This window comes from Aythya ferina (assembly GCF_964211825.1).
Source record: "Aythya ferina genome assembly, chromosome: 1".
Lineage (NCBI taxonomy): Eukaryota > Metazoa > Chordata > Aves > Anseriformes > Anatidae > Aythya > Aythya ferina.
Window position 1 is genome coordinate 61,677,937 of NC_140296.1, and position 20,419 is coordinate 61,698,355.

General features: G+C 39.8%; 1 protein-coding gene across 3 annotated transcripts in view; it reads right to left on the minus strand.

Annotated features, from left to right (window-relative positions):
* NAXD (NAD(P)HX dehydratase) overlaps positions 1 to 20,419 on the minus strand; it is a 47,714-nt gene that overhangs the window by 20,976 nt on the left and 6,319 nt on the right. For all 3 annotated transcript variants that reach the window (XM_084515191.1, XM_084515190.1, XM_084515192.1), the window contains exons 4-7: positions 20,055 to 20,205; positions 18,674 to 18,719; positions 16,824 to 16,912; positions 4,752 to 4,860 (exon numbers count right to left, since the gene is read on the minus strand). In XM_084515191.1, coding sequence (XP_084371317.1) covers positions 4,752 to 4,860; positions 16,824 to 16,912; positions 18,674 to 18,719; positions 20,055 to 20,205 — 395 coding nt within the window. The remainder of the gene's footprint in view (positions 1 to 4,751; positions 4,861 to 16,823; positions 16,913 to 18,673; positions 18,720 to 20,054; positions 20,206 to 20,419) is intronic.

A 20,419-nucleotide genomic window follows, 5' to 3' on the forward strand; every position in this document is an offset into this window, starting at 1 on the left:
TCCCAGAGAGGAACGCATCCTGCTGCTCACACTCACACACAGCAGTAGGCATCGCAGACAATGCTGATCTAACAACCACAGCATTAGCCTGGGGTGCTTCTCAGATACCTTTTAATAAATACAAGCAGAATCCAGTGTGTTTAGGTATCTGCTCAGATAGCAAGAGGAGAGCGCTTCTCAAAGCCCGTGGAGGCAGATTTACCTTAACAGACTGCTCTGACAACAAAGAGCGGCTCCATATTCTGTAGTCCTTTTCAGCTTGTAAAAACCAGTGCAGACAGAGCATACTGAAGCACCTGGTCCCTTTCTTACCATTTATTAAGGCTGTGAAGTGTTGAGCAAATCCTGAAGGCATGAAGGCCCAAAGGCAGGAAATTAATCCAAAACAACAAAAAACAAAGGCAGAAAGGCTGAAACCTCGTTTGAGGTGGGACTGAGAATCCATCTAAAATGGACCCTCTGGGCACACCCCACGGAGGTGACCCATGACAACGACCCAAACCTCTCTCATGCCTTGCTGGAAGTAATTAAAAGCAAGGAATTTCCATGCAACCATAACTAGCTAGTTATTCAAGAGGGGTGGAAGATGAGCTGTCTGAAATTTATGTCCTAGCAGATAGCAGAGATCTTCAAGGAGAAAATAATATTTGAATGACTGTCTCAGGAGCCTCAGGAGCTCAAGCCCTCGTCTTGGGGTAAGGAGGCTGGGGGGAGAGGAACAGAAATATTATCTTCCAACAGCAATGGGCAGAAATAGAAGCTAGGCAGGGCCTCAGTCAAAAGAAGAACCCAGGCTGGTATCCAGAACATTTTCTTGGAGCTAAAACAAAGATTGAGAATTGAGTAAGAGGCACAAGCGTGTGCTTTGAGAACCCAGTTGATCTTGCTATTAATCATTACCTCTCCTGCAGGAGGAAAGCAAGCAAGCTCTGCTGAAAACAGCTATCTACCTTTGCTGCTGCAAGACAAAACACAAAGAAGACCGGAGTGGCCAAATGCAGGATTCACTGCTACCAGTTCAGGGGAAGAGGCAATGAACCCAGTGACAACAGAAGATGATTTCAATGTCAAAGTCATGCTTCGATTAAGGATAAGGCTCTTCACAAGGCTGAAGGCTTTTCTCTGCCTGCTTCTAATAGTAACCACTACACAACAATTCCAATTCTGTATTGGTCCATCTGACCACAGGGCCAGTAATGTACCCCATGGAGATTCACCAAACTCAGAACCAGAAAATTTGACAGGAGTATCACATTCATGCCAGGAGGAGAAGGGGAAAGGAGACGACAAGAGGCTGGAAACTGATACAGGAACAGCTAAGCCCATAACTTCCTGATTACCAGGCAGCAGGCAGAATACAGGAACAGCCTGAAGCATTAGGGAGTATCATCTACCCTCCCAAAAGGCTCTGCAAGGAATACAGTACTCCTTTCCAAATTCTTCTAAGGAACTGCACTCATCATCCTGCAGGGCAGGAACTTGGTTGGTGGTACAGCTGAGGATTCTCCTGGTTCCAAACCTCAGGCTACAAGAAAATCAGATCAGACTAAGACCAGAAGTGCAATCATCATCCCTGGAATGGCTGAAGGAAGTGCTCTGCAGTGGGGACATATAATATGGGCACAACACCTCTTCTGTGTGAAATAAAAAGGTGAGTAGACAGTAGCTTTGGAAATATGCTGCCTCTAAGTACTGACAGAGGTCAATCCCAGGAACCTTGGCCTTGTTTGCACAAGACAGCTGAACTGTCTCAGGGTCTAAACCACCAGCAGCTTGCATACCAGCTGAGGTGAACACAAAGAAGCAGTGGTAGTGTCACTGCTGGCCAGGATCAATCACAGACAATGAAAAACAGATGGCCTGGTATTGCCTACAAGGAAGCTGGCTGTGGCTTTCTCTTTCTGGAGAATAGCCTGGAATGCTTATTTGCTCCAGAGTTGGAAGGTCTATTCATGCCAAGTCTAGAGCTGCCACACCTGCATGGGATCCAAACAAAAAAGGACCCAACAGAAGCTTTCTTTGGTAGATTTTTCTGAACCTGTAGCTCCTGGTCCTGCAAACCTGTAACTAGGGAGCTCTGACAGAGCATCAGACCTCATCCAGGTGACTGAGGAACAGTATGTGAGGGGGAATAAAACTTGTTGAGTAGCTTCTTGTAACAAGACTTGCAGATGGAATTACAGCCAAAAGCAGACAATCACAGGAAGCCAACAAGGACATATTCAGAGCACCACTCCACTCAAGAAAAAAAGTAGGAGGAAACCACTCACAAAGTGCTTCTTTTCCATCAGACTGTTGGAAAGCCCTTAAATGCCACAATGCATGCACATTAAGCATGAAGGAGGCAGATGATACCATAAGGACACTGAGAGAACAAAGGGTCCTGGTTGAGAAGATGCACCACCTGGTCAGCAAGTACACGATCTATCACTCTGGCCATATACCAGAAACTGCAGGTTGCTGCCTTAGTGCCTTGGTTTTGCAATGCTCAGAGGAGAAAAGTAGCCTGAACACCTGACTGTTTAGACAAACATATTTGCTGGCAATGTGCTGGCACAGTTTGGACAAGACCCAGACAAGAACAGCGTCAGAGAGGTGACAGACGGCTAGGCCTCATCACCTAAATGGGGCAGAAGGAGGAAGAGGAGAAGCCTCCTCCTGTTGTCACCGCCGCTCTGATACAAAACCCTGAAACAAAAGCAGACACTGATCTACATCTCAGCCCTGTGTTCAAATGACAGCATGCTGAGGTTAGCTTAAAGAGAGAAAATTATATACCCAGTCAGCCTCTTAGAAAAGTTTAAAATAGCAATGCTATCATCACTTGCTTGTTTTTTGGAAGGTGAAGAGTGATACAAAGCTTAAAATTCACTGTCGAAGCAAGAGGGAGGCTCAGACTTTCCTCAGCACAGAGAAACACCAGCCCTCCTCAAGCAGGTAACCAGAGTTCACTTTTCCCAATTACATGGACTTCTTAAAGCTTTTGGTTGAACGAAGAATTTAGAAGATTATGGTTGTTGGATTAAAAAAAAAAACAAACAACACACACACACATACAACACAACTGAATAACTAATGAACATTTACATAATTATAGTGAAGACAAAGAACTTGAGCTTTAATGTGGCTCGAAATTAACAAGGTCAGATCTACAGCTCACATAAACATGGCCCTAGTATGGAAGAGCTCCCAAACAGCTTGTCTTCTTGACTGGGTTTGTTTCTTTAACTTCATGAAAGCTCACGCAGGACACCCAGGCTGAAGTAAAAGTATGATTGTAATTCACCAAGAAAGCAAAAATTATTTTTAGCAATGAAGAAAAAAATAAAGGAATCTTCCACATACTATCTTACAGATAAGTACATGACAGATACTTAGAAAGCCCAGATGGACTGAAGAAGCTTATGTTAGATCTTGTAGATATTCTAAACAAAGCCTTATTTTCTTTTGTTTAAAGTTAATTTCCTCTAGGGGGAAAAAAAAAAGTAAAAATAAAACAAAAAGGAAAAATCAAATCTTTTTTTTTCTGCAAAAAGAATTCGAAGGAAAGTTTTCAAAAACCGTCTTTGCTGAAAGTTTACATTCATCATCAAATTTTATTTCTTCATCAGCTATAATAATTTTATTTATTGCCACTCTCCAAAGCCATGTTTTTTGTTGTTTTTTTTTTTTAGTTTTGCACCTCTACATCATAAAACAATCACTTTTTGAAAGCAGAAGGAGAATTAAAAGAGTGAAGAACTACAACAGCAACTTTCTCTAACAAAAGCCTAGCAAAAATGCCCTTATCAACCTCAAAGTATTCTGAATGTCTTGGATGTCAATGTGGTCTCCAGTCTCTTTCCTCCTCACTTGTAATTTCACTGTGCCACTGTTAACATTTCTGTAATTTCTATTAATTGCACTTGTTAGTAGCACTGATTAATTCAGTAACAGTCCTCAGAATTCTTTCTTACATTAGTGTCACTCTAATTTTGTGCAAAGTGAAATATGTACTTTGAACGTGCAGAGATCTATTGGTAGTAATACAAGACATCATCTGGAAGACTGTGTAAGTTCCTGTTAGTTAGAGCACAGAGCTATCTAAGCTCCTGTTTTCAGCTTTCCACTAAGACTTGACAGAAAATAGGATTACTTCTTTATCCAGAGTAGAAATCTGCAACATTTTATAATTAAGACTATTATTTCTTATTGCAAGGGGACACAGTCTCTGTTCTTTGGTCCCTTTCCTTTCACAAGCTGTCAGACACAGCTCCTAAAATTAGAAACTGAAATTCATATTTAGGTTCTTACAATACAGGTGCTCGGCACCTAGGAAAACACAGAGCCCTTCAGAGGTGCCAACATCTATTTCTTAATGAGCAACTTTCACAATCAAAGCAGAAGCAAATCAAAACAACTATGTGGGTGCCTGAACATAAAGCATCGCTCTTAATTTTAATAATGAAGACCATAATTAACAGCTGCAATTTTCTGTCAACAATATCCAATTAAACTCTTCCCTTTAAATTATAGCTGTTACAATAAATACTAACCACTCATAAAAAATAAAGTCTTCTTAAAAAAAGTAAAATACTTTCTGTAGTTCATTCTTATCACAGAGCCCCCTTTCAATCATGGAAATATATTGCAACAATTTTACTTAATCTGTTAGTTGTTAACCAGAAACATCAGTGTGATCACATAGATATGGAATTGGTTAATAAAATTCAACGTGAAGACATAGAATAAAATAGCAGGAAACATATTACCTTTGCGTTCTCAAGTAGAACTTCATCTCTACCTAAGCCAGGTCCTATGACAACTGAGTGCAGTCGTGGCAACCACTTCTCCACCTCATAGACAGCATTCGGACTATCACTAAACAAAATTAGGGGGAAAAAAAAAAAGCATGTTCAAAAAGGCTTCATTTTAGTATTCTCAAAATCTGAGTTCCAGGTGCAAGACATGAAGAGCTCTCTCATATCCTGAGTGTCAGGCAATTTTATCCTTCAAATTACCAAACATTTGTAGCCCAGGAAATGTGGCGTGGTTGTCCAAATAGCTAAAATGAAACATTTCTCTCAATTCATTCCTTAAGGGATACCACATAAAAATGAGGAAATAATTACAAGTATCCCCCAAAGCTATTACAAAATATTAAAAGAAAAAAAAATTAGAAGAAAAGGGCGGGGAACCAACAATTATTACAGTCTGTCACAGTTCCCTATTTAATGTTTCCCTGTAGAGATTACACCTGGGAGAGAGATCCACCATCTCACAAGTGTATACTGCAGCTTGCTGGGAATTACGCAATTATTTATTATTCTATATAGCAAAATGATAAATCTAGTCGTTTGCTTTTTTTGTCTGTTGTTTCACAAGCATTTGTTCCAACTGAACTGCAGCCAAACCGTCCCCTTTCCCAAAAGGCAAGAGAAGCAGCAAGCTGTTCGCCACGGGTATCATGGGGTCGTAGTGTTTAAGATCTCTGTAGTGTTTAGGTTTTGCCTGTGTTGGGAAAATGACATGAATACCCACTGCCAAATGCAACCACTGCAATCCAGCAGCTCACCAGAACCGTTTATGTTGTTTTGATTGGTTTTGTTGTGTAAATAGGTCAGAACATTTTGAAAGCACAGCTGGACAACGCCAAGTAAATCCTCACTGTCAATACGGAGGGGAAGTTTAGCCTCCCTCCCCACCTCCGGCACAAGTGGCTGATAACAGATGAACATTTTCACCCAAACATGGGGGGCAAAAGCTCCCTGCAGTCTAAGCCAGGAGGTGCTGCTAGATGACAGCACTCCTCAGGATATTTTCAGCTTGCGATACTTCGACAGAGCTCTGTGACTGCGGACAAAAGCCCCTGCATGTTTTTCATAACCGACAGCTGTACCGCTGGGACACACCACTCGGGAACAAGTGTTTAGCCCGGCTCTGGCAGAATCAGCAAATTCCACAGCGATTTCTGCAAGTGCCAGGCAGGAGCCAGCAGCTTGTGCAGCTGCGGCAGGCGAGGCGGCCTGCTCGCGCCTGGCCGCGGCCCAAAGGCCTCACCACCACCAAGGGCCGCTGCACAAATCGCCACACTTTTATTTATGTATTAACGTATAACGTAGAAACTGGTTTTAGCTTTAAGACCAGGAGAGCTGATCTACAGCAAAGCCCTGCTTCCCTGATGAGGATGTTTGAAAGGGCTGGATTCAAACCAGCTTTGGGTAGCGGAAGACGAGTACACAAAATAAACGTTACTTTAAATAGAGCGAGGATTATACCAAAACTTCCTCCGCAAATAATAAACTTTCTCATGCAAATAATCTCAAGGTAGAAAGTTTACTACTTTATTTATATTCAGACTTCAAATAAGATAATTTGGTCTCCAACCCAACTGATAATGTACGCTCTTCAAAACAAAGCCATCTCTCGGGAAATGAGCAGTCCAACACCAAGCCACTCCTGCTCACTTTGCCCCTGGTAATAATAAAAACCTACTGTAGAGCTTTTCATCTTCAAAGCATTTTACAAACATTACGTTTCACATAACTCCTTCGCAATTCCGCATCGAGAAGCAACCCAAGGCACATGAAGGGCCAAGAGATTCAGAATGGTGATAATGACTATTACACTGCAAAATCAGCTATTAAAAACATGCCGAAAAATATCTGATGGAATTTTATTCTTTATAAAAGGAAGCAGAATAAATACTGCCTCCTCGTAGCACCACACCACCCTCACTTCAAGGTACCGGATGCTCACAACAGCTGCAATTACGCACCTAAGGACACCTTATAAACTCTCTTGGCTCTGCTTGTCTGGAAGTGGAAGGGCTTATCACATCAGGTTATGGCTTAGTCCCACACACAGACATCAAAGCAGCAATATTTTAAAGCTGACAGAGTAAAAATGACCACCGTGTAACTTTCTTCAGGAAGATGATAAATGGGTATCATCTCCAACTTTCCTGACCACAGGATGTAGCATAGAGAAACTCTTTCAGCTCTTAACACAGCTACAGTCTACACACAATATTTAAACATCCCCAGATTGGTTTTCTGATGCAGAAGTCAACCAGCCCCTGTAAGGAGCCCACTGTAAGGCTTTAGAGCAGGGTTAACAACCAAGCTGCCTACCAGGCACAGCCCCTGGACTGTAGTAATTCCTCAGCAGTGGGAGAAGTCACTTAGGAAAAGCTACATGGCGTGGGCCAAAACCTTGCCCAGGATCATTTGGCAGCATGGATAATAATGCTTAGGTAACTGGGAATAAATATGCCTTGGCTCTGTTTAGTTTACTACTGCAGACAAAGCCAACATGTATTCTTGTTTCTCTGGGGATTAAAAAACAAACACAGAATATTTCAGAAGTACCAGCACAAAACACAAATCATATCATCAGCTGTTTGCTGGGTGCTGTACTCACAAAAATAACTGTTACTTCCTTTGTCCCTTCATGCCAATTGCTCTGTCTGATTCCTAACCTGATTTCAAACCACTCCATTTAATTATCGCCTCCACTGCCAAAGACATGCACATACAACTTAGATTAGCACCGTTTTTTTAAGCATCTATAAAAGTATGAGGTATGAAGATGATGTCCCCTTGATCAAAAGAGATGTAATCTTTAGTCTTAGATAGAGAGGGATCGAGTAAACAAGAATCATTATTGTCTTCAGGGGTGCAGAGCCATAAGATAAAGAATCATGGATTCTTTCCAGAACACGAATCATAAATGCAATACTCCTACTCTGAAGAGCAGAGCTAACACTAATATTAAAGGAAGTCAGAAGATCTATTGGGAGGCCCCAAGACAACAGCATCTGAACTTCTGAAAAGAGTGAGAGAAAGAGCTGTTATCTTCCCTGATCAAGACTTTGATTAACCAAAAGTTAGTGTTTTCACAGAACTACAGACTAGCCAAGGCTGGATGGGACCTGTGGAGGATATCTGGTCCAACTTCTGCTCAAGCAAAAGGAACCCAGGCCTATCTCCAGGCGGCTTTTGAAGGCCTCCAAGGAGGAGACCCCACAGTCTCCCTGGGCAGCCCGTGCCAGGGCTCTGTTACTCACACAGCACAGAGGTGCTGCCTGGTGTCTTGATGGAATCTCTTGGGTTTCAGTTTGTGCCCATTGACTCCTGTCATATTTATTTCCCAATTTTCTCTTGTCTTTTATTTCCCAAAATAATCTAACACAATGGGAATAATTTAGGAAGCTGAATCGAAGCCGTAACACTAGTAAACATGGATAGAGAACTACAATACCATTGTGCAGATGCATGCAATAAAACATTCTGGTGACAGATCACAGTTGCAGATTTGCAGGCAATGAACAAATCTTTAAAGAGCTATCTAATTTCCAGCTAACCACTATTATGTGAAATGTTGTCAGATACCATTTTGCAGGAAATCTAGATTATGACAGCTCACTGTTGTTCAAGCAAGCAACTAACCAAAACCCTTCCAAAACCCAAAGGCTTTGTCAAAGTCTTAGCTTGTCTGGAGAGCAACTGATAAAGCTCTGACTGCATACAGAAAAGGACTACTTACTGCAGCATAAACACGAAAATAACATCTGCAAGACAACAGAATTATTGTTTTTCAGGCAAACAGAAGAAGCTTGCATAAGCCATCTAATTCCTGTGAAGGCCAGTAGGCGAGGAAGAGTCTAAAGCTAGTGTCAAGTGTCAGAAAGATAGCCTCCTGTCAAACAATTAACTTTACACATTGTCCATTAGTCAAAGCAGAGGTAAATAAATAAGCAATCCTACAGTCTCACAGTGGGGCACACTATGAAAAAGGGCCCCACACATGTTTCTCTGATCGATCTTCCCTTGGCTGTTAGTGAGAGGCTGAGGAGACAAAGCCTCGCTCAGTTCATGAGGAGAGGACTGCAGTCTCTTGGGAAGGGAGACACAACAGCTTTATCACTTGCCTTCCTTGAACCCCCTCTGGAGACAGGGCCAAGGCATGGTGTTCAGAATCTTACATGTTTATCTTTTTGCTCTTTTTTTCTGCCTTCAGAATGTAGCTTTCATGGAAAATCCTAAAGAGATAATAGCTTCCCTTCAAATTTAAACACCACCTAGTCTCTGAAATGGTGAGGACAATTTTTGTGAATTACTGGTAACTTTAGATAACTTCTACCAAACTAAAATCAGCACATGCTGAAAAAAACATTCTCTTGGCTTTCCACTCAAACTGTTTTTACGTACAAGAACAGCACCGGTTTCGTTACTGTGCTTATGACAGTAATTGCTAGATTCAGTACTGCCAAGTCTCATTGTTGCCTCTTATCTAAATGCACAGCCTCACAGCCTTTTATATCTTTTGGTTTTGAACTGGTAATAAGGAAAATAAAAACTTTAAGCTTTTTGCTCTTCGGGACTCTTCTGTATTTCACTATCACACAGTAAAAAATGATATAAGACAGTTCTGTAGATCTTTATCTTGGTGAAAGTTTGCTGTAATAACCTTTCCAAAAAAAACAAAGAGCTTGAAAATAGATGGTGACTATTGCCCTAAGATCACCCACAGTTTCTAAACATCTTCCAGAGCAGTTTGTAACAGATATTTGATAGTTGCCATCTGCTTGAAAGTCTACTCGAGCTGGTCACTGTCCAGAGTTGGAGAACACTTGACAGCTAGGGCCTGAAACATAACTCCCCTCTCCAGCCCCCCAAAACAAAAAGAATTTTGCTGTATGCTGTATCTTATTCAAAGGGTGGCTTTCACCCAGTGATCAAAAGCTGTCAAGGCAATAGCTTTAAATTATCACAGAAAGGTCTAAACACAGCAGCTTTCCCCGTGAATGACAGTTACTGTCATTGCTTTCTAGAAGAGGGAAAAGGAACAACGATGAAAAGCTGCAGCCTTGTCAAATTCTACACGGAAACAAGAAACTGAAGCAAAGTCAGCATGGGTATAACTGGGAGCTACGGAAATAGTAGATAACCACAAATGACAGCGCGTACAGGAGGCAGCAAGACAGCAGCTTTTCACATTTGTTTTAGGCAGGTGGAATCACCTAGGTAATCCGAGTAATCTTCGGTTTGGGCTTGGTAAAATGCCAACCAGTGGGACCTCCTGCTAGAGAAGGTCAAGGGACACGACTGCTGTCACCCGATCAACCACACGGCTCCTCACAGGAGAAGGTATTTTTTTAAAATTCTGCTCATTATCAGTGTGCACGGGGAATGATTGAGCCCAACTCCAAATGCATTAAAATGTATCGTTGCAAAAGTCTGTTATGTAAATGCAGACAAAGACATTTTAAGTGGGCAGTTTCAAAAGCCAACCTGGAGTCTTATCTTCAAAGATGAGAAAAAGTCTCTGATCTGAGGATGAAAGAGTTTTGGTTTTGTTTGTCCAAGCACTGCAGGTAATTATATTAACGTGAATCAAATGCTAGACCTGCTGACATTTAGATCCTGTCATATTATAAAGTACTTCAAAAGAGCAAAAGACAGGACATAATGTGTAGCTCTAGAATTTAGGTGGTTATCTCAGAAAGCTAATTATTAACTATTGTGGTAAACCTCAGGTGAAGTCATTATTGGAAAATGGGCAAATAAGATAGGGAGAGAGATTATTCTCCAAAGGTTAGGTCAAAGGAATTACAAGCAAAACCAAACAGTGCAAAAAATGAGCATAAAATTAAAATAATCATATATTCCCAGAGTAGCTGTATTTCTTCATGTTTAAATCACTGTTCTTGTAAATTAACTCCAAGCTTCCAGAAGCCCAAACTTTTCACGTGGCATCTCTCAGCCCCTTGAACAGAACTGGAAATAACAGCTTGTTCTAGGAAACCTCATTGATCCCACAATCAACTCATGGGATCCAAGCACTTCTGCCAGGCAGAGTCAATCTCAGTGATGAGAGTGGTGTAAAGTTGGTTGGATGCAATTAGAGACCAAAAAGACGTATTTAGAGAAGTAAGATTAAAACGCCTAAAACAAAGTGACAGGGAGGAAAGTGACAAAAAATGAAAAGCAAAGGCCCTAATGAGGAAGGGATTGAATAATATTAAAACCAATTATTCCTTTTCTGCTACTGAATAAGCAGGCATATGTGATAGGCTTCATTCACATATTAACAGCAGGCAAGAACAGCAAGCCAGCAGCCAGGAGAAGCAGTGGTATTCCAGGTTCACGGCCAGAGACTGCCCTTTATATGCAGACACCACAGTCTTCACTTGCTGTATTCCACCTTCAAAAGAGCGCGAGGGTGGATTACCTATCAAGGTACGTATTTGGAAAAATGCCTTGGTTACCCTATCATACCTTTCACATTGTAATAATGACGACAAAACCCCAAACATAATCCAGAACTGCTACACAGACACCAAAGACCCTCATTTCAGGCACAATATCTGTCTCACCAGGCACTGGGCACGTACATTGTCAACACACTATAGGCATTGGAGCCAACCACAGCCTCATTAATAACAAACCTAAATACATTACACAAACAGGGTCACCTCTCTTACGCAGAGCAGGGCCTCATATCCTGCGAGAAAGAGCCCCAAAGGAGAAGCAGCTATCGCTTCAATCTATTTTCTGAGATTTCTCACACAGACATGACGACAGCACTCAAGGGCAACCTCATCCGGCCTCGTAAAGACACCACAAGTACCAACACAATTATTTCATGGCCTTCATTTAGATATATCCAAACCTTCAAAGCAGTTATAGTACATTTCAATCTCAATCACATTACCAATGTAATATTACATCACATCACCAACGTGCGTTGCAGCGATCCACCCCAAAAGTATCATGATAACCAAATGTCTCAACTCAGCTGTTTTCATATTTCAGAGTTAATGGAAGCAGTCCTGCCCTATTAATACTCCCTATAACTGACTTGGTAAGTAGAATCTGTCAAAAATCCCTCCAAACAGACTGCAATCAACCCAAACCTGTGATTTTAAGTGACAGAATGAAGCTGGGATGACAATGTAACTTTCCTCAGAAGGAAGCAGAATTAAGATGTCCCGGGAAAAACTAATGCATGTTATTTTTACTATGTTGGCTGATAAACAAAGTGACAAGTTTATATTACATTGATATCACTCTCTAGTTTACATTCTGCTCTTAAGGTACAGATGATAGTTGAATCTGTACCTGGAAGGCTTGAGTACTTCAAGTCAGCTCTCTACACCTGAAAAGACAGAACAAGTCTCAGCCCAAACATGTTTTGGTGATTGTCAGCTGGAAAAAAAGAATGAGATCCTAACAGCTTCAAATAATAAAGAAAAGCAAATACCATCATGCCTTTCTTTACTCAAACTCAAGAAAAATTACATACCAAAGAAATCAAATCGCAGTGTCAAATCATAGCAGCATAGCAAGTAGGAAGAATTAGCAAGAAGGATGAATTTGACCAGGACCTAACCTGAATACAATGCACCTACACATGTATATTTCTTTTTCTGACATATCAAGATACAGCAACAGCAGAGCGACCCCCCACAGTGCAGTCAAAAATGTTTTACTACATCTTCCATTTTGAGGTGATAAAACATCTGTAAGTTTTCATCTGGGATAAGGAGCACTGCCAACAACAGGGAGGAGAGGGGCTATAGCATGAGGTGAACACATCTCCTTTCTTTTACTCACTTGGCAGCACAAAGCAAAGAAACAGCAGCTTTTTTGAACAAAGTCAGTTTATCAGGAGCTCACTATCCATGATTCACTTTCACGTTTTTTTCCAATTATCAGATCATGGACAACATCAGGTAAAAACAAGTAAATACGTCCCAGCAACCACAGCCTAAGCTAAGCTTCTTCGTTAATGGTAACCGGTCTCATGAGTTTTATCCTCAATCATTTTTATTTCAAAGTGAGAAAAAAAAAATAAATCTTTTTCAAAATCCAAAGCAAGAGTTGAACTCTGCAATTAACTGTAAGACTTCTGGTAATTCTGTCAATCTTTCCCAGTCCATATAGACCCATAGCTATGACCAGCTGGGAGAAAGGTATTAGACCTAAATCTGTATTTTGTTTAAGGAAGTTTTTTTTGTTTTGTTTTGCTTTTTGTTTTTTTGAGAATGGAAAAACTGCATGAGTTCTTCTGGACCACAAGAAATGTATGACCTGACACCTCAGACAGCTTCTCTGATAAAACTCTGCGGAACAAGGAATATACAACTATTGACTTCACAAATACATTTGACAAGAAGGTTATAAGTGGGTTACTCAGTAGTATCTTGTTCTTTCTAGGCCTAGGAAGAAGGAAAAGATTACAACAAAAGTCCTCGTAAGAGGACTTAGAGGTGAACTAGCAGCATAGATTTACTCTTACCTCATTTTAAAATATAGCCAGCTCTGTTCGTATAGCTCATTTAACTCTGTGATCACTGACCTATCAAGACAGTATAAGCTAACCCAAGACACGTATCCAAGCAGGCTACTCAACCTGACCCAAGGCAAGGAATTAACAAAGGCAATATAAACACACTCCTGAAAACTGTCTTCTAGAAAGTTCCAAGCATTAAAGCAAGGAAGTCTGTACACATCTGCAGCAAAGATCCACACAGAAAATGACTGCCAAAAAAACTTGGCTTTTGCATTTCAATAAGTTTTATCTTGTCTGTATTTGTGTAGAAGTTATGGTAGGAGCATGCTAACAGAGAAAACGGAGAAACGTAGCACAAAACACAGGTGGTGGTGGCAGGAGCAAGGCAGCCATGACCAAGCCTTGGTATACTCCACTATTCGAAAGACCCTGACTTCTGCAATACATATTTCTCAGTTCTCCACTGGAAAGCAAAAAGTCAGTCAGCAGAATTACTGAACTGGCTAGCTGGTTAATTTTTAATTAATGCTTTTATTAATACCGTCATTGCTGAAGGGACAATAATGCCTTTGAGAGAACCCCTGACTAAGAAGGAAAAGCTGCTATTGATAATATTGACAACTCATTGTCCCACGAAATACAGCTATAATTTTTCAGCTCAGGCAGTGAGGACACAGAGCCAGGTGTTAAAGCTTCCTCTTCCCAGATCCCAGGCTGCAACATGCAGTTCTGGCTCTCTTACCTTCAGAGAATGAAGTCACGAGATAAAAATCACACAGAAACTTGCATTCTGGGTGTTTCTAGCATGGGATGTTACACTACAAACGAATCTCAGAATGATCTGGGGCTGCAGCCACACGGAATTGCCCTGGTAACACTGCAATGTTGGATGCCCGTTTTCATAACCCTTCTGCAATCCTACTCAATCCTCCTCACAAAACACTCTTCATATCCTCGAAGTGACAGACGTATGCCAAGGACCTGAAACACAACCGCACAACTTGTAGCTCTCACACGCCTCTGCTAGTCATGTTGTCACACACTGGCTACTGCAGCTCGAAGGAGCCCCTGCGTTCAGAGGTGCTCTCTCCTTAGGGCGATCCCCCCTGAGGCGAAGGCAGATACCCCCGAGAGGTAGCAGCAGCCAAGTCACCGAGGAGATGATAAAATGTCAGACTCCTGGCTGTACAAAATGGCAGTTGAACCCTGGCAAGGCGCCAAGTCGCTCAAACAGCGAATTGAGAAGTCCACAGGGCCATAATTATGATTAGCATAATAAGAGAGCGCTACAACAGCTACCTTGTTACTCTGAAGGGTCACGGAAAAATTATCACAAAGCAAAGTTTTAGGGAGGGACACAAAAGACAACAATGACGTAGCTGGGAGGTTTTTACCCGGAGTTTCTCCCATGCATGAAGCGTGGCCCGGGAGAAAGTACAAAGGCTGTGTAAGAGATCAGGCTCTGAATCAGGAGCAGCCAGCCATGCGAACACAACTCCAACTCCTCTTCAACTTATAAAAGATCATATGAGAAACGTGACACGGAAGACAAAAGGATTTCACCAGAAAAATAGGCGGCTTGTGTAAATTTGAATTAAATACGGGCTCAAGACAGTCAGGCAGGATTCTTTCCTTTCTAACTAAAAAAGGCTATTTTCTCCTTTCTTCAGATGAAACAGAAGAGATAAAAATAACAGAAATTTAACTGACAAAATTTGAACATTCTGGTATTCACATTTTTTCACTCTGAATGTCATATAAGCAATATTTACAGAACCACTGATTCATGCAATTAGCCAGCTGTCTGGGTGAAATTAATCAGTTATAACAAAAGTGTTAGACATTATCATTGATTTTCAGACTTAATGCTAAATGGCTACGAAAATTTTTAGATTCATCACACTTTGTACAGGAATTTATAGAAGAGCTGAAGTTTAAACTCAAAAGTTCTTTTTGCAAACAGAAGAATAAGGGTTTTCATTGAGATCTGAATTGCACAGAAGACACTGATTGAGAATCTGCATATAAAAACGCACATATTTAGCAGACACAGTTTGGTCCCGACAAGCAGAAATGCTACTGTTTACACGGTCACTTCCACTTTTGATTATGCTGCTTCTGTTTTTCCTGTAAGACTTTTCCCTTACCACAGATAGCTCAAACTAAAAATGCTTCTTGCGAGGCAAGGTCAACCATTCCCATAGAAGGCAACTGTACGCTGTATCCCAAGTGGCACTCACCAAGACAGCCTAAGTTACAAGCTAATATACTGCCATTAAGATTTTCCATCCCATTTGTTATGATATGGTATCAGACAAAACATCAACTCAAGATCTGCCTTTTGGATTTCAGAGGCTAAAGCAGCTGGACTTGTAAAAACCCTACCCTGCTATCTTCCCCTTGATCTCAAATTCCCTGTGTAAAATCCACAAAGTCAAGGGTTTTCTAATAAAAATAAAAATCAACCCTTGGCATCTGTTTGACTGACCTCTTTCTAAGCACCTTGTTCTACAGACAGGAAAGAAAACCACCTTTAGACTGTAATATACTTCTTTCAACTGCTACAGCTTCCAATTGTAGGCATCCCCATAAGGGAGATATTCTACTTCTCACACACCAAAATATTGCTACTGTCATAAACCTTTCCTGACAGAAATATCTGGCAAATATGGTTTTAAATATGTTTTTTTTTCTAGCTTTGCTATGTACACCAATGGACTTTAACACACACAAGCTAAGCTCAGGGCCATAAAGGTAAGGCACACATCCTAAATCTCATTTACACTGTTCACTGTATACCATTGCTACACCTCATTGAAACAATCTAGCCTGTTAAAATTTACCAACTGGTAGCACATTTCAGAATACAAATTCAGGGAAGTGCATGCTGATTTTCCCAATTAGGACAGCCGCTTATCAAACCTGTCATCTTCACGTTAATAAACCTTTTATTTTAAGTAAGAACATCCATTTATTCCCAGAATTGCTGCGTATCTAATGCAAGATGCTTACGAAGAAACATGCAAACAACTGCCCCTCTTGCCCAGTAATGTCAAGCAAAAGACTATAGACAAAATAATGAGAGGAAATATACACTACTGTTAAATATTTTTTGGACAGAAGAAGCAGGAGAACATACTCTATTTGTCTTTCAAATGCAGATTCTAAAATGCTGACTTGTAGTGAATCTTAGCTCTGGATTTTGCTACTGCTCACATTTAAATGCATTACAATCACAAAACACATGTCAGCAAGTAGTGGAAAGCAACATCGGATACTACTTTATAGTACTGATAGTACTCTGATAGTAATGAAAAACTTAACAACTGATTCAACTGATTGTTCTGCAACAAATATCTGTTTTTAATGAAAGGACAAAAACAGGCTTTTTTTTGTACTCTCCGTCTCACTCATACTGTAACTAAGAAAAAGAAATGACATAAACTAATGATATCAACTGTCAGACTGAAATGTTCAAACTAGTAATCTATACTTGTTCATTATATATATATATACACTCATTAAAAAAAAGGTAAGTCACTTACAGGACAGGATGAACAATCAGCTCTGGACTATATGATTTGATTACTGTTGCTGCATCTTTGGTACAAAACACGTGGGATAAATCTGCACCCTAAAAAAGAAAAAAAACAAAAACCAAATAGAATCATCAATTCTGTACTTAATAACAACTTAGTCATTCCAAAGCTTACTCAGTAAATAGTTCATCTACTATCAAATTCCTACTTCTTGGTGGTTGAAGCAAACTTTTTGTATTTTTTCTATTTTGGCTTATCACACCATGCAATGTTTTGGAGAAAATTTATACAATTTTTTTGCATCTACCTTCCAAAATGTGGTGGTTTTTTTTTTGTTTTTTTTTTTTTTTCCTGTTTCTCAACAAAAGGATGGCCAAAAACACAGATCTTGAACTTTTACTCGCTTGAGCATCGTTTCTCATTTCAGATTACCAAAGACTAAAACAGCACATGTACAATAGGAAAAAAAGGCAGGAGAACATAATTGAATAAGAGATAAGCTGCACTAGAGAGGAAAAGTAATACTGTAATATACTTGCAAAATATAGCTGTAACAATCTACAAGTACTATTCCAGTCCTACCATTTTTACTCAACAGGCCAAATCCACGGCAGATAAAGGCTGGCACAGTTTCAACAGCTTCCCTTCAGTTAAATAAAGCTGAGGAGTTTAGCCTCAAACTTCCACTATGAACTCAAAAAATCCAAAGTACACTTAAAAATTATGTAAGCAGTGACCAGAAAGCCTTGTCTGCTATTTGTCTTCCATGCTGCAATTTCACAAGGTTAAGGAAGTGTCTCCTCTGCTTTACTTCTACACGTTTAATATTTCAGGTTTCTATGCAATTCTTAAATTTGATCCTATGGTTCCTCCTATGCAGATGTAATGAGCTGCGACCACGCAACTTCAGTAGAAGACCTCCTGGTGTACTACTGTATTTGCACTTAGTGAACAGAAAGCTGAGTGCTTTAGCATTTTATAAGATGCCAATTTAATAGGATTATTAAATGATATCATTTCAGTTTTAGGATTTTTTTAAATCGTTGAGGAACTGCATCTTTTGGGGGGAAAGAGGGGAGAAAAGATCGAAACATGCCTTCAGAAGGAATAAACATATGCAACGAAAAGGAAGTACTGAAAGTGCTGGTACACAAATAGAATATGTGTATGTGAAAAGTAGATATACACTATATAAGCATGACTTGTTTATATTTGTATAATCACAAATGTATTTCAGTAGTATGCTGTAAATATATTTTTAGCCAGTTAATATGTCACTAAAATCACTTATAGGAAGAAAAAACATTGGGAAATACTTCTGCTAGAGCTTATAATGTAAATAAAATGTACTACTAAAAAATACATTAAATTTAACCAACTATGGTCAGACTTACAGCATCCAAGAATTTTATTAGCTTAAAGCTCTAAGTTTTGAAAGAAAGTTACTTCATTCAACACACTTAGCAAGTATGGAAAGAAATTCTGAAGATTTCTGACTGCCACACTGAAAATGTAACTTTAAACACTCATCTAAAGATATTTGAGAAACTATTTCAGTAACTTTTCAGATTTCCTATCTGAGCCTCTGATAAAACAGTTCTGCCCTAAAATCTTCATTTTTTTTTTGACTTAGCTCTAATTTTACCTTATACAGAGGAAATACTTCCAAGAAACAGCAAGTGACACACACTTACAAAATATTTCTACAAATCCAGAACTAAGAATTTTCTTTGTTAAACAGAAGACCTTTTAGAACTCCAATTTCAAGTACAGCACAGAGCAAATGCTTTTTAAAAATGGCACTAAGCCAACATAACTGATGAAAAGTTCACTTTGGATTGGTGTAGAACACGTACCGCTTTGAGAGCTGTAATTGCAGCAAAATATGGTGCTCCCGTGTATCTAGAATGAAATACAATTTAGGTTAGGAAGCACATTCATGAGGTTAGATAATCTGGAAATCACTCTGCCATAATGAAATCTCAAATTCAAGGGTAAATTAAAAAACAAACAAAAAAACAAACAAACAAACAAAAAAAACCAAAGCTTTCTCTTTTGTTTGCTGTCAAAGACAGACTAAATCCTGCTATACTGAAGCCAATCTCAAACCTTGCTTTGATTTGAAAGTAGCCAGGATTTCACCTTGGACACCTGATCTTTTCACAGAAATATTTATAAAGATTATGCCATAAAAAAGCAAACTCTTCTCAGACAATCATCTTAAAAGTTTAGAGACAGACAAACAAAACAATAGTTGAGCACTGTTTGTGAGCCAAGTCTGGGATCCTTGACCTAGATCAATCCCATCTGGTTTTAGATGCTGAACTGAAGTACCTAAACTGGGACTACAGTTGTCCTGAATTCTCTTTATGAAGACTGAAAAGAGGGATATGGGCAGAATCATCCTCCAGAGGTGTCTGCTTCTACCACCAGATAAGAACCTAAGTCCAGTAGACCAACAGGAAAACTAACTCCTGGCTAATCAACCTGGCTATAATATAGCACGTTTGCTCGTTATAGAATGTTTATTAATGGCAGATCTCCAGCAGCAGATCTCTTTTACAGAAGATGCCACCTCTATTTCAAAAGGGGAAAATGGAAAACAGGAAGGTATAGTGGTTCGTGCAAAGCATTGTGCTTTGAAAGTGACCAAGAAACTGAACAGAGGTTTTATTTCTTGGTCAGTACAACATTTAACTGGTATACATTGTATTTATTTATTTTTTTTTGAAACATTCTATTTCTAGCACTCCAAAACATCATAAATCAGGATATTGATAGAATCTAGGAAACACTACAGTTCATCAAAATAAAAAGCTCACAGTGACACAACATTCTATTCCTCATTTAAGAGATCCAGTTCCCAAGATACCAAAATACAACAAAGATCAGCTGTGCCACTGTCTTAGTCTATTTACTTCTACAACCTCATCACGCAATGGGAAAAGACATTAATACTGAAAGTAAAGACTGTTAGGGTAGTCAAAAAAGACTGAGAGGGTAGACACAGACACCAACCGCACTCAAATTTCAACACAAGTTTCAACCATATTCCCTGCCAAAGTTTTGCATCACAACCTTAGGGCAACGAGCTCTTTCATAAGCATGCACGGTCACAATGATGGACTAGTAAAGCCCTCTAGAAAATTCTCCTAAGGTGAGCTTGAATGGCTTCCAGAAGCAGCAGTGATATCTACAACCTCTTGAAAACAATGCTCAGATTTCTGTTTAACTTACTCTTGACATCCTCCAACAATGCCTATCCGTCCATCTTGACCTTTATGCCTTTTTCCTGTTAGAGGAGGGATAACGTTGCGCACCAGCTGAAAAATATTCTCCATATCCTTCAGAGTGTGTGTTCGGTGCAGTGAAAAGGTTCTCTCTATAACTGAAAAAGAAAGAAGTCTTACTGTAAAACATGTTCTTTTTTAAACTAACATGAGCATTTAAGTACTCAAACACCAATAAAGTCACTCGAAGATATACAAATGGACGTACTTGTAAAAACCAAAAGCGTTACCACCTCAAAGCCTTTAAAACACCAAGTAAATAGGGAAGGTGATCATTTTTTAAAATGAATTTAGCGTCAGAGGCGGCGAACA